General features: G+C 32.8%; 1 protein-coding gene across 1 annotated transcript; it reads right to left on the bottom strand.

Moving 5' to 3' along the window:
* Window positions 1-1,570: 1,570 nt before the first annotated feature.
* On the bottom strand, window positions 1,571-14,851 carry LOC124353020 (pickpocket protein 28-like). The gene is made up of 8 exons (XM_046802812.1): window positions 14,735-14,851; window positions 14,026-14,144; window positions 10,565-10,774; window positions 8,477-8,588; window positions 7,711-7,862; window positions 5,582-5,801; window positions 5,225-5,495; window positions 1,571-1,695 (listed from the first exon to the last, which is right to left on the bottom strand). Exons 1-8 carry the CDS (start codon window positions 14,735-14,737, stop codon window positions 1,571-1,573), a joined length of 1,212 nt encoding a protein of 403 aa, XP_046658768.1. The 5' UTR covers window positions 14,738-14,851.
* Between the last annotated feature and the right edge of the window lie 611 nt (window positions 14,852-15,462).

Raw genomic sequence — 15,462 nt, 5'->3', positions numbered from 1 at the left:
CTAATTCAATACTAGTATATTCAGATAAATTTAATTTGTTTCTTTCATCTGTAATAAAGATAGTGTAAAATGAGGTAATCTTAGATCTTTTTGCAATTAGCAAATATGGTAGAGGATAGATTTCTTCAAAATGTTTAACTTTATAGTTCAAAGTCGACCCTGCAGGGGACTAATTTAGTTAGGATTGCAGGGGAGGAAAGCAAACGAGTGAATAAAAAATTGATTTTACAGTGGTTAGTATTCGACGTCGTATTCAGAATGAAGTTAGTGAAGTTCAAGAGTTCTCGGAGATTTAGCACGGAGGCAGAGATTTGAAACTTTTACATTCTGAATTATGTTGTTTTACATATATACACAAACTATTTGGCAAATTTTACTTTAATTCAAACGATACTTTTTTCAACAAAATCAGTCAACACATAAGCGAGCACGACCACTTTAAAGATAAGCTTGCACAAGCGGGGAACGCCAAACATGTTTATTGCTCCTGGTTTCTGCAAGCGTATCTTTAAAGTGGTTGTGCTTGCTTATGTGTTGACGGATTTTGTTGAAACAAGGATTGTTGGAATAATAGCAAAACTTTCCGAATAGATGGTGTTTAGTAAACTTTTACAACTAAACCGGTTTTTTTTATTTGACTTAAACCATTTTCAACAGACGATATTTTGTTAATATTAAAGAAAATAACACATTTATGTTTATAAAATTGTCTTCTTTTTATTCAAACGTATGTGCTCAATTTGGTTTCTTTAGCTTAACTAGTTCTAGAGATAATAATTTTTATAAGAACTGCAAAATGGCGGCTAGTGGCTAAAGAAACATTTTTCGAATTTTTTTGTTTTAAATGATCAGTACTATTAGCCTCATAAGTTTGTGACACCCTTTTCTGAACACCCTGTATATTGTTACAAAGCATTTGCTTAATGGGTTTAGATTTTTAATAATGTTAGTGCTGATAAAAAAGATTAACAGATAAACATTTCATTTTCTAATTCGCAATAAAAACATAAAAGTAAGAAAGAAATCGGATACCGTTTAGAAGATAAATAAATTATTATTGAATTCAAAATAAGAAAATTATTCTTAAAATACAAGTTAGAACTCGTTTTAATTATTTAAGTGTTCAAAAAACAATGCATAGATGAGAAGTTAAGTAAAAATAAATGTGGGGAAAATGAGGTACAAATGAATGAAAATTTGCAACCGTGAACAAATTTCTATTTCATATCAACACATTTGTTGTAGAATTAACTATCTCCTTTAAAAACAAAATAAACATCAATGTTTTGGAACACTTGATAATAAGAAAGAATGTTAACTTAAATATTCTTACAACTGTGAACTGTGACTTTGACTGATCGAACTACGGATGTTTTGAGTAACTTAGCCTATTATCTCATTAAATAAAACGATTAGTTTTAATGTGACACAAATTTCAATACGAGATGGAATAGGATTCCACATATTTCTATAGTTACTATATTTTGAATATGAGACCTCTAATCTATATGTCCACTTTTTATCCCTTAAAAAGTGACTACCTAAATGTGTGCATTGTATTGACACAAGATTACCTTTGATTTTTCCCGAGATTTGTTAAAAGTGGATTTTGAGCCTTGTCATGAAACTTACCAGTGACTCGCCGGAAGCATTTCTGATCGCTGTCTCTTGAGCAAACTGGCACGGATGAGTTTCCTGTTGAAAATATATTTAGAATAAGTTTAATTTTATTAACACTAAAACTATTAAGATCTTTATACATATTTCCAAACACTAAAAGTGTGTTAAAGAATACGATAGATAACATATAATTAATACTATGCTATCTTCAAATGCAAACTAGTTAACTGGCTAATTGTTGGTACGTATTTAGCAACAGTGAAATACTTGTCATAAGGATTTAAAAGTATAAATATAATAATCTATAGGATAACTGTAAGTTACAAATGATATTACAGTACAATACACGAAGTGCGGCTTAGCCTATTGGGGCTTCGTGGCCTTATTGGTACCCAAACATGAATATCTGTACAACTCTGCATTAAATCTGTTTCAGTATTTTATAAGATTTCGTTATTTTGTAGCTTCAACGTCAAGTGGATCGGACCTGACATTGGGAAACATAGCCGTTTCTGAATCGTCACAGTGAAGTACACGTGTTATTGCTATTTCCATAAAATCAGTAGAGTAGTTTATGGAATTTTAGTAAACAGAAGTACCGGAAAATGATTTTTTTTTTAAATACGTCACTGATGTCATATATTACCATTAAAATAAGGATGCCAAATTCTAAATTATATATACTTTCAGTACACTAATTTACAATATTAATAACTATGTATTTGTCAAAAACCACTAAAATGTCAATAATTTCTATGAAAAGCTCATTTGTGTTACTGTCAAAATGTACACCAATAATAGAACAAGTAGAAATAAATAGTGCATTTGCTTTAAAATCTGTAAATGTACATGAATATTTGAGTGCTCGTAAACCTCTTTTCAATACCGAGATGATGTGATGTTAGATAGCAAAGCCGTTTCTTCCTTATAGTCTACATTATAAAATGAATTTGTTATATGTACGGATATCACCAACCGTCTTAAATGTAGCTTACTGCAAGCTACTGTAGCTTACGGCTTACTGCAAAGGCTTGGTTTAAATGTTTTCCCCACTAAATCGACCCAAACGAATTTGTTAAAGTTATTTTTAATTCTTTAAAGATTAGGTAAATAGATATTGGATATTTTATATATATATATATATATATATATATATATATATATATATTATATGTTTTGTGTTATTTTTCTTTAAAAAGATAAAGTAATAATTTTAAGGTACGAGCACGTATAGCTATAAAGATAGAATCAGAAACTCAATAAATTAGACAGCCAGATTTATTAAGCATGAGAATAAATGAGGTGAGGCTGTCTGTCATTGAAAAATTGGTTTCCGATTTGCTCCTGACTGCTAATAAATGAATTCCTATTGACTGCACAATACTTAGTAGTAGTAAATCGATATAACAATACGGACTCTGTCTCAGAAGTATTTACAATAACGTGAAGTATTTAAAATAACGTGATCTCGTCGTGCACTATGGCTTGGCGTGGCATTTGGTTGTTCAGGGAGCGACTTCTTGACTGCAAAGTAGTTAGTAGTAGTAGATCGAGATGACAATACGGGCTCTTTCTCAGAAGCACTTGCAGTAACGTGATCTCGTCTTGCACCATGGCTTGGCGTGGCATTTGGTTGTTCAAGGAGCGACTTCTTGACTGCAAAGTAGTTAATAGTAGTAGATCGAGATGACAATACGGGCTCTTTCTCAGAAGCACTTGCAGTAACGTGATCTCGTCTTGCACCATGGCTTGGCGTGGCATTTGGTTGTTCAAGGAACGACTTCTTGACTGCAAAGTAGTTAGTAGAAGGCATTTGGTTGTTCAAGGAGCGACTTCTTGACTGCAAATATTTTTAAAAAAGAAACAAACTTTATTTCTCACAAATAAAGAAATTACACATACAATTTTTATAATATTGTACAGACTGACCAAAAAACATTACATGTACTTACTCATTATCAATACATACATAATGCAACTACAACTACTATTACACTATACATTTTTATTATATTATGAGAAATAAAGAAAAAACTCCAAGGCAAAGCCTGTTTGGAGTGATAAATATTATCAAATTAACAGAAAACTCGCAGCATTACAAACAATACAGTAAAATTTTTATCAAAACTTGTTTATTTAAAAATCTGAGTGACGTTCGTGAAAACTCTACTAAATTAATACAAAAATCTTAACTATATCTAAAATTAGCCACCATTAGTGGTGTTCTCCGAGGTAGCAGTAGAGACCAATAAAGTCACAGGGGATTTGATTTTCCATGATAACCTCTCATTCAGACAACGGGGCTTTTATGAATTTTGACAGATTAATAAATATTTAATTTTAAAACACATTTCAAAATTCTGTCAGGTGACTTTTGTAGAGAAGTATTATTTAATGTTGAGAAATCCGCGCAAAGGAAAGAGAATATATTTGGGATCCAACAAGTTATAAACAACTGACAGAAAATCTTTATTGCACTGCAATTGTATTGTTATCGACAATAAATAATCCCTAATCGATAGCTATTTAGGTAAGTTTGCGTAAGGTGTTCTTCAAGTTATATTTTTCAGGACTGGTTTGTTTGTGTTACTTCAAAACACGAACAATAAATTAATCATATCAACGATTTGATATAAATAGGTTCACAGAGAATTATAGTTTATCCTAGCAATTGCAAATTCATAACAAATAAGAAAATTAATTATCAAAGTCCTTATGCATAAGGTAACAGTATATGTAGATATGTGTGTACTTAAAATGTTCTGGTAGGAGAATATTTCAGTCCTATGACATATAAACTATAATTATCTAACCAATGGAGGATACGTAAACTTTTTTCTTAGTTGGGTAACGAAGTGACTTTGATACGTCAGGAGCACTTTGCAATTTTCCACTGCTCACTCATTACTCTGTCTTTATTTCAGTTTTGGTGTTTGGTTAAGTAATGTTGGCGCAATTGATCTTCACTATGATACATACGAGTACCATTATCAGAGTTGAGGGAGTTACACAGGATCAGTTTGCCCATCCCACGTGTAGTAGATAGATGACAGATAGTCACCACCGCTGGTAGAGGCAATCTTTTATAATTCCTTTTGTCTCCTCTTTCCGTGCCTTTGTCTCAGATAGAAAACACGAGACATAAAGTTGTCTCACTGAACAAAATAAAAAAATATATTATTGGAAAATACCATATTACGATTATATAGCAACAGCAATTTTGTATTAATGGTACAATAGTAGTGAGCATTCGTAACACAAGCTTTAAATTACATATACTAGTGGTCATCCATACTAAATACATACACAAAATTGCATACTTTTTTCCACCTAGCAAACCAAACATCACTACTTAGATCGTGCTAGTGTAGACGGGTCGGCATAGGTTATGCCAAGCAGTAGTAACTATCAAAAACTCCGACTCATTACCATTATATTTTGTTATTATATTTATGTCAAGCTGCATAGCATTGAATGTGTTACACACACACGCACCAAAACACACACACACACACACACCCCACAAACGAAGTACGTACTATTATCTATAAATAAAAACTATTATAGTGCCACTAGCATCAGCAAGCAAGGTGGTGAGTCTTACGAGGCATGTAGAAGGGGACACAATGGCATAGCTCTAGAGCAGAATCCATTAAACACTCCAGCATGCAGTTGTTCTGTGTGTAGGTGCCGAAATGCTGAAGCTTCCTCTCTTTTTGGAAGAGACAACCCCGTAGTCTAGCGTGGGTGGAGGATAGCGATAGATCTGTGCGAATCGTGCGTGGAAACAGTTTTACTAAGAAGTCATGTTTCATCGGTGTCCTCAACGCTGCTTGGGAAGTGATCGGAGCCTCTTCTGGAGAATTCACTAGGACCTGAAAGTCAATAAATGGTTAGACAAGTAGGTAGCAATATTTAATGAATCTTTCCGAAGGGGTTCATATAATTCTTACTTCCTAACCTTGAAGCCAGAGTAACCTCCTGCACAGACGTCCTGCCATTCTGACATGTCTTCTTCAATCTCCACACTGAGGCCACCCTCGTATCCTGGAGTGTCTGCCCATTTGGGGTAGGTAGAGTCACCCTCCAAACCGCGCTGATCGGGCCGTGGGTAACCGTTCTCGGGCGACCAATACCGTGTGTCCTGGGGATAGCTATCATTGAAGAGGAACTTCTTGTCCCTACAACATCAATATATCGGTTATCGGAAAGAGGAAGTGAGAGAGAGAAAATAAGATTTAAGTTTTATTCGAACGAGGTTAAACTCATGCCAGATTTCGAATCAGCAGTGTTTGAATATAATATAATACATATTGTAAAATAACATGAGTTCAATTAAGTGTGTAAAACAATAGAAATAAATAAAAACTGCACTATCGAGTGGCAACATGTAATACTTTTCAAGCAGTAGAAGGTATTCCCTTTTTGTTGTTTAAGAGCACTAGCCTACACATATGCAACGTATGAGAATATACGTGTGTATAGCACTGTTATACAGTTCTGCACTATGTTCCACATTTATAGAACATATTTGTGATGAGACAGACAAAAACGTATTCAAAGAAACTACCATTCATGAGATCCATTTTTACTTCTTTCAGCCCATTTTCCCCATCAAAAATTTCAATCAACGTAACAGTAAAAACTCCTTAAACTTTTACCTCGCTATGTAAATGTCATTACAGATTAAGCTTACATGTTCAAAATTTATATGAAACCAACCAATACAACAATGTAACTCATCACATACATTGAGAAGTAACTGAGAAAACGTCACCTATACAATTTACTAATCTGTTTACTCTGTGGTTTTCTTGTTGCCAACATGGTTAGCCGTTAGACCAATATAACCAGGCCACATCCTTGAAAAGCAAAATTTTGGGGCTACTGATGTTTCACCATTTTGAATATCGATGAAGTAATACATATAGTTGATATAGATAAATGAAATGATTTAATGCAAGAACAATACACATTAGAACGGGCAGAAGAATAAAATATGTTTCACTTTGTCTACTTTCCTATGTTACCTAAGCTATAAAACTAAGCTGTTGCAGTAATGATTAGACTGTTTATAACACCCGTACTATAACAGAGTCTCAGTTGTTTTGTTAATTTGACTTTGGTATGAGTTTAAAATATAGTTAATAAAAGAGTTTTAAAATATTTTTACACAATTTTCGTGTGGTAAACAATCCTTTTCCCTTGTTAATTTACTAATTTTGTTTCATATCAACATAGTGTATTCATTTCATTTTTTCTGCTTCTAAAAGGGGGGCAGTAGCCCCCCTGTCCCTCAATGGGTACGGCAAAGAAAGGTTGAGGGTTACAGGCGCAAAATTATCAAATTTAAAACCTACTATGGGCAGATACTCTGGGCGTGGTATTTATTACTGGTTCAATCTACGAGTAGTATACAAGGGAATTAGTAACAGTAGATCAAACATTTTATCGTCAAACGAATAAATAATTGAAAGTAGGTTTTTAGTGAGCTGAAGTATACCATAAGAGAAAACGATTTTTTTCAATGTAATATAAAGTGTAGACTTTTAATATACAAATATGTAGGCTACTGTGACACGGCAATAAGTAACATGTCTTTCCATCCTAAGTTCAATTTACGTTTTTGGTTACGTAATTATTATTTTGGTTATATACATATCTTATTGTTAAGGTCGGCTGTAGTGAAACAACCTAGAATTTGACCCCGCAAATTATGTTTCATTTCAAACATATTTACGCATTTATTTTGCGTCGTAGAATGCTGGAAGATGTTAATAGTTGTTAATAATGTTAACCATTATTATTTTATTTTGTAAAAGTTGCACCTTATTAATATAAAAAACAAAAAGTTCGACGTTATTCGGCATAACCAATAAATGTATAAAACATTGACTAGAGTTTGAATAATTTTACTAATCTTTAAAAAGATACATTTCCCATAATTATACGTTCATAATTAATACGGGTGTAAAAGTATTTTCTGTTTAGGCAATATGATCCCACGTTTGAATGGGATTTAAACCAAGATGACCTCTAGTACAGCTGGCTTTAATTCCAGTAAACTTGTAAAATAAAAAAAGTGATTACGTTTGGTATGTAAACAGCATATCGGAAGGTAGCGAATTGATGATGTAGCAACGACCCAGGCTTGTGATGATGGGAAAGAAGATCTTGCAACAAGGGAACTCAACATTCTGCCAGTAGCAACGCCTTATCATCTCGTCACAGGAAGGCGTGGCCTGCAAAATATGCAAAGACCTTTCAACAAAGGAACTCCACGTTTTGCCAGTTGCAATGTCTTATCATCTCGTCACAGGAAGGTGTGGCTTTCACAATATGCAAAGACCTTTCAACAAGGGAACTCCAAGTTTTGCCAGTTGCAATGTCTTATTATCTCGTTACAGGAAGGTGTGGCTTTTACAATATACAAAGACATTTATTTCAACAAGGGGTCTACACGTTCTGCCAGTAACGCATTCTTATAACGTCTTATCATCTCGTGGCAGGAAAGAATGGCTTGTACAGTATAAAATGATCATAAAGAAAACAAATAACAAACACATAAAATATTACAATAACACAAACTTTATTCAGTTAGGCATTGGATTACTCAACTTTAAATATGAGATGTAAAAAACAAAAGCAATAAAGGTTTTGATTGCGAGGCATCACATAAAATCAGTTAGTGTTTATTTTTGACCTAATAAACAGCCTAAAATAGTTATATTAAATTAGTTCCTATAAAATTATAGACTAGTGATGTATTTTCGGGACCAAATAATGTAAATGAATATATATTCTAAAAATACTGTCATGTAGAATCATTTTTATTTTTGATTAAAATTACACAAACCTTATCCACAAATTCGTAAAACTCGTCCATTTCTTCTGGCCTGACGCTTAAATTCTTATTTATGAAGAACTCTTTAGCCGCACAAATGAGGCTGGAGAAGAACAGAGCTTTCCTGAAAAATAATGTTCTGTGCAAGCAAACATTCATCTGAATAAAACACTCTCTTGATTTTATTAGCTATATTGACAGGACGATTCAGATTTAGAGATTCTATAAAACTGCGCATTACCGGATGTACATATTTTGTTTTTAGTTTATTCCGAGCAACGAAGCGTCCAGAGCTGCACAAAGATTCACAGTTCGAGTAGTTTTTATACTTACTTCAAACCATTTATCAAATGGTTAATATTTTGAGATTAGTTACAAAACATTACATTACTCTTTGTATTTTAATTTCCATCGAGTTATAGTAATACACTCAGATATAGCTTTTATTAGTATAGAAATTATCTCTTAAATATTTATTATTAAGTGAAGGTTTACTAATATAATTGTTCTCAAACTTTTATATATGCTAAAGTAAAAAACATGTGTGAAACCAGCTATTAATATCTGTTCACAGTTTATTCTATTCATTCATTACTCATACATATGAATGTAGCTATACGAGGTGTCACTCCAAGCATGCTCTTTTAAAACAACTTATAGGTCAGATAGACAGACACAGTCAGACAGAAAAGAACACTTTCCAGCCCAAATACATACATAAGAGCAATTCTGGCAACTCTCTAAATGATAGACTTCAATGACGTTCAACCAATTTCCATAGAGAAACATGCGTCATCATTATACCAATACCTTCTATGTAGAATTGAAGTTCCATACAATATTTAGTATACAAGTGTAATCGATCTCAAGATATCATGTGGTTATTTAAGCTACGCAACGCTCAGCCAAGTTCTATGGAGAGACATGCATCATCATCAAACATGATGTTGCCAATATCATCGTACATGCAAACTTTCAAGTCTATAGCTCATTTTATTTCACTAGATATCCTGTAGACACACATAGGCACAGACGTACAGAAGAGGAATTTTTCCAGCTCCTGAGTTAATATATAAAGAATATGATAACATATTGTTTAGAACTAACGAAAATTAGAGATATAAAAGTCACAAGGCGATTGCACCACATACGAGATCAGGCTGAATTGTATATCACAGTCGTAAGAAAATCAGCTGAACAAATTGTACGTAGGAAGTTTTGTTATGTTTTTCTGAGTTGAGTTGACTCAACCACATGATACGTAACAGGCTTCGATGAAGTTACATGCAAAATTTCAAGTCTGTAGCTCGAGGTATCCTACAGGCAGATGTGCACAAGAGGAACTCTGCCAGCCTCCTGACTGATAGCCTTCAATAACAACCAACCAAATCCCATGGGACATTAGGGTAATTGTTGGGAGTTGGTAGGTTAATGGAATCCTAAATTCATTTGGTATTTATACGATTTCCGTTGGTAACACTGGATTAAAAAATAGTCACTTATGAAAATAGAAGAGTTATTTTTGTACTGTTTTCGTTTTAATCTTTTCAATGCACATGGTCGTTTCAGTGGACGCTTAAAGTAAAGATAGGAATATATTAAACTTATTGTTGCCAATGTAGAAATGTAGAAGTTTCTTGTCAAATTTCAAGTTTATAGTTCATTTAGTTTTTGAGATAATGTGTAGACAGACGAACAGACGACAGAAGAGTCATTTTGCCAGTTCCCTGAATAATGACGCCCTTCATACATTAATTCTCAAAAGGGGGTTTCCATTAATAAATATATATCAAGAAATAAAATTTATGGAAGGGTACTATGTTGCCTATTTTATTATCTTATTTCTTATCGTACCCTATAAAGTGAATTTCAAACTTCAATATTCATATAAAATAATAATAAATATATATTTATAAATTTTTTGCATTATGGTGGTTTTGGATTGCAGAAAATATAGTGATAGTTTCTCTATAGTTGTTCCGAGGTAAATACACAGTATTAGAATATTTATGGTTGGTATTCAAAATCAATGGGTAAGTGTCATCAATTTGCCTGACCTATACAAAAGGAAAAAGAAGTCAACTAAAATGCCTATGTTACCTGTCAGAAGTCTGGGAGAGATCGAGGAAGGACCGTTTGACTGCAACAAAACTGCAGACGGTAACAGAAGGGAAGGGGATGTCCCAGATGGGTCGCACGTTGGGGTCGTACACGATCACGAATGGGTTGGTTACCCAGTTGTGCCAGACATTGTAGATTATAAAAAGGCTCACGAGGAGGCTCGACGTAAATACTGTTGCCCAGAATACTCTGAAAATGCCATGTTTCTTATTGAGTTTTGAAATTAGTTTCAATTTAACATTAGTAAATGGGGTATGAATGAAAATAAAGTCGTAATTAAATTATTAAAATTAAAGGTGGAGTCCAAACAAATTAAAATCGAATTATGTATTCAGCACACACAGTACACATCAATGATTTCTAATAAAAATGTCCTGATATAGAGTACATGTTTGTACACGGAAGGGGAAGAATCTATATATCAGTCTTTACTTTAAATAAATTACTATGCTAAAGTTTTTATAAAAATAAACAAAAAGTCAATTTAAGAGTGTGCAAAATATATTATTTAGAACACACACACACACACACACACACACACACACACACACACACACACACACACACACACACACACACACACACACACACACACACACACACACACACACACACACACACACACACACACACACACACACAAATATGTTATACACACATAAATACATGAATAAATACCTATATCTGTTTTAGACACCGCTTAGCCAGAAATATTTTACTGTTAAATGGACGAGAACAATCTAAAAATAACAGCACAAAATTCCACAAAAGACATGACATTTTCAAATAGTCAGTCACCTTTTAGAAGACTATCCCATCAGTTATAAGTACAACATACGAATCAGTGTCCCTGCAGCAGCCCCCAGTTGAGCAGCCACTGACCCACGCTCCGCTTATACACGGCTACACTTCTACCCTCAGCCTCCAATATGTTCCTTGGCAGATTTTTATAAAGCACATGAGCTATGTAAAATGAGTTAAATTTTTCTATGGAATAATTTGGTCTAGGTATCTGATATCCTAACTGTATTCTATTTGTAGTAGGATAGTTTTAGCGGAACGCTATAAAGAAATATATTTGTATTTTTTGTATATGTAGGGAAAGAGATTTAACGAATAGTTGCATTGCGCTTAAAACAGGGCATTGTTGAAATGAAAGATTAGAAGGATATCTGCGGGTTCTCCTCAAAATTATTTTTATTACAACTCTCTGTGTGACCGCAAGCTGTTCAAGTACAGCGGAGGACATTTCTCCCATCGCGAGAATACCATATTGAGGACCAACATTAGTAAGATGAAGGAACAAAAACAAAACCAAACATAGAATGATTATTTTTATAAATAACTGGTTTAATTTTTATATTAGAAATATAAAATTAATATAGTATATTTTAATTGATGTTACTATAATTTATTGGGATCTAATCATTAGAATTATTGAAAAGCAGTTTTTTTTTTTTTGAAATTATGAAAATCTCCTTCAAATCAATAGTTAAATATCGCCAGTGGAAAGCCTAACATTGGAGACCGAACCCAGACGACGAGTACCTTTAAAATCAAGGCCCTTGTATCTGGTACAAGAAGGCCCGTACACTAAGTATCAGCTTGTAGACTTCCTCGGTTGGCAACCCAAAAACAAATCTCATCGTTATCGAGTTGAATTCAATTTCGTATACACAACTAAAATAAGAATCTGACTCGTTACACCCGCAAACCTCTGTATTTAGCCTTTTATATAAGTCCTTATTACCGTACTCTACCTTAGATCATTACGAAATTTTGTAACATTATTGTTTCCAACAGGAAGTAAAGGTACATGCTTTGAGTAATGGTATCAACTAATCAGTGCCATATAAATCCTTCTATGGACAAAATTATTGAAAAGAATTTGTATTAAGACCTGTAATAATTGGTAATAGATAGACAAAAGCTAACAAAACCTAAGCAAAACGACACAATTACTATAGTAGCCATAAGATTTAAATTATAAATTTATAGGTGGACTGAAGATTAGAATCGAATAGTTGGACCATTACTTGAGAGCACATTTACTGTAATAGTAACGTTTTTGTAACATTGTACGTAAACGCATTCAGTAGTTCTCGATATGAAAGTAATTTTAACGTTAAAGGTCATTAAGTCCCAGGACTGTAGTCCTGAGTAGGTCATGACCCTGAGGTTTGACAGTAGTATAGTTTCTTAATGAGCGCCGTAGGGGTAAATCTGTGCTAATTTAATAGGAGATAGTAAATATATACAAAAAATATCGTTAGTTATGGATGCTATTTTCTCGCGGACTTTAAAAATAATGCAGATGGAATAACAGATGGTTAACAACCTTGAAACATGCCTGAGTAAAAACCTTCAGATCGCAGTACGGACATTTTGATATCGAGAAGAGTCAAGGTTGTTCTCTTGTTTTTTAGTTTGTACTGGCCAATTGTAAAATACATGTTTTATCGAGAACTCATGAGTTAATATGAACTGTATTAATTAGTGAGTGCGATGTGGTTTAGATGAAAACACACACACAAACACACACACACACACACACACACACACACACACACACACACACACACACACACACACACACACACACACACACACACACACACACACACACACACACATACACACACACAAGCGTATAAATACATATATTTTCATACGAAATGTATGAAAGAATTTAACGATAAATACTATGTTAAGACTAGACAAAAAAACTTTAAACAAACAACTAAAAAGGTCTAATAGATTGAGCATAGATCGTAATATTTAAAATAGGATTCAGGACATTTGTCATCGTTGTATGTTACGGAAAGTAGAACATTAACTTTCGAGGATTGGGATCTATCTTCTCCACCTGGTATCAAGAAAACTTAAGCCATTAGGTTAAAGACGGACAAACATTTAAAAATTTAGTTAATATGTGATGAGAAATCACTACACTCATGGATAACAACTTAAAAACTTGTATTCAAAATAATCAAACATCCAAAAGAAGTTAAAAAACATTGAAAACTCTTCAACTTCTCATTAATAAATTTAGAATTAGTACTTGAATTTATTGGCTTAATTCATATTACGTTACAGAGAAGATATATTTACTCAAAATAATTTCATACAAAGTATTCGTTAAATATATTTCATAAAAGACACTATTTAAAATTTATTTTTCTTTTAAAACTTTCTATATAAACCTTATATTTTGTATTTACGTCTTGAAAAAACTCGTTTAGTTTTGTGCTTTAAGCCGTTAACATATTTTCGGAAACCGTTGAATAGTATGTTTGTTTTTCTGCAAATGGACTCAGGTCTAATCAGAACTTTTTTATCACTTAAAAATAATATATAAGTTTAATTATGCATACAATCTCCTTTTTAAAGATTTATTTTAGAGACTTTTTTAAATGAGCTGAAGCAAATGCTATCTTTACCTGTCACAGACGGGGAGATGGACGTCTCTGCGTAGGTAGATGAGGCCATGTAAACTGCACAAGCTACAGAACAAGTTGAAGCGTTCGCAGAGTATTGTAGAAATCTTTTTTTCTATCTTCTACAAACACCAGTTTCCATAATTTGCAACAGATTCATACACTAGTTTTAATTATTTTTTTTTTATTTAAAATGATAATAATAAAATAAAACAGTAAATAATTTATCCAGACATTTTAAGGTAACTAATAATACGAGATTAGTAATTATTGCATTAAAATGTATGACGTGGTGACGCTCCAATTTCTTATAATTTCTTTAGACACCATCATTTAGCCTTAAAACAAAACACTTTAGATTTTATCGGTAAAGTAACACGCTAGGCCTAAACATTAATAAATTCCAAGAATAAAACAAAAAATATAATGTACATTTTTGTAATGGAAATCTGAAGTTGTGAAAAACAATACTTAATCTACTAAGATTTGATTTAATGCTTGTATCTAAACTAGAGTTTTAGTTTTTGTCTCAATGGGTAAGCATAAGCAGTTGTAAACTCTTGAGAATAGTGAACTTGAGGACTAACATGTGGATTCCTGGTGACGAGTCTTATCTACTGAATCACTATATTTATTTGCACATTACTAAAAACACTTCCGTAATAAACATTTAATTATTTTTGGATAATAAATTGATGCATGTAAAACTTACCATTTCTATTTGGAATATTTAACGCTATACTCAGTCAGTGACGGAGAGCTATAGTGAAACAAGTAAAGCAGTCCTAGTGACACACTCTCGCGTGTTCCATGTTTCGATAGCACTGAGGACACTTTGTTAACTTATCAGCAAAGTTAATCTTGCATGCAAACACGTTATCGGGCGCATCACGAAATTAATCAATCCCAATCAAGTTCAGTAAATTAGAGCGATCACATAAATAAAAAAATTGGCATGATTCGGTCGTTTTGAATTTTATTTTATGAAACTGTCCATTTCAAAAGTTCAAAATAGCAATATAAACCTGTAGAATTAGATACTAAATTTGCATTAGAAAGAATTTCACACAAGTGTGCAGAACATGATAGTATTAATAAAAAGAGTACTATATTTATATAATGTTCTCCACTGTATCAGCACAAGCTTCTATTAATTTATCTTTATTTGCAAGAAGAAGATAATAAACTTTATATAGTTAAACATACATTAAAGATAGCTAAGGATCCTAAGTGAATGACTGTACAAGACAATTATGTGAAAAGATACGAATACTGTTATTAACTACAAAACGGAGAGAATATATAAAAATGCATATTATATTACCACAATATAGGAATGAAATTAATACTGAGGAAAACACTATTATTATAAAGGTCAGAAATTTGGATGAACTACAGTTTCAAGTCCATTATCATAACAATCCGCTAGGTCGTGTTATG

Source organism: Homalodisca vitripennis, chromosome 1 (genome assembly GCF_021130785.1).
Source record: "Homalodisca vitripennis isolate AUS2020 chromosome 1, UT_GWSS_2.1, whole genome shotgun sequence".
Lineage (NCBI taxonomy): Eukaryota > Metazoa > Arthropoda > Insecta > Hemiptera > Cicadellidae > Homalodisca > Homalodisca vitripennis.
Note: the sequence above shows the minus strand (reverse complement) of the source record. Positions and strands in the feature narration are given on the sequence as shown.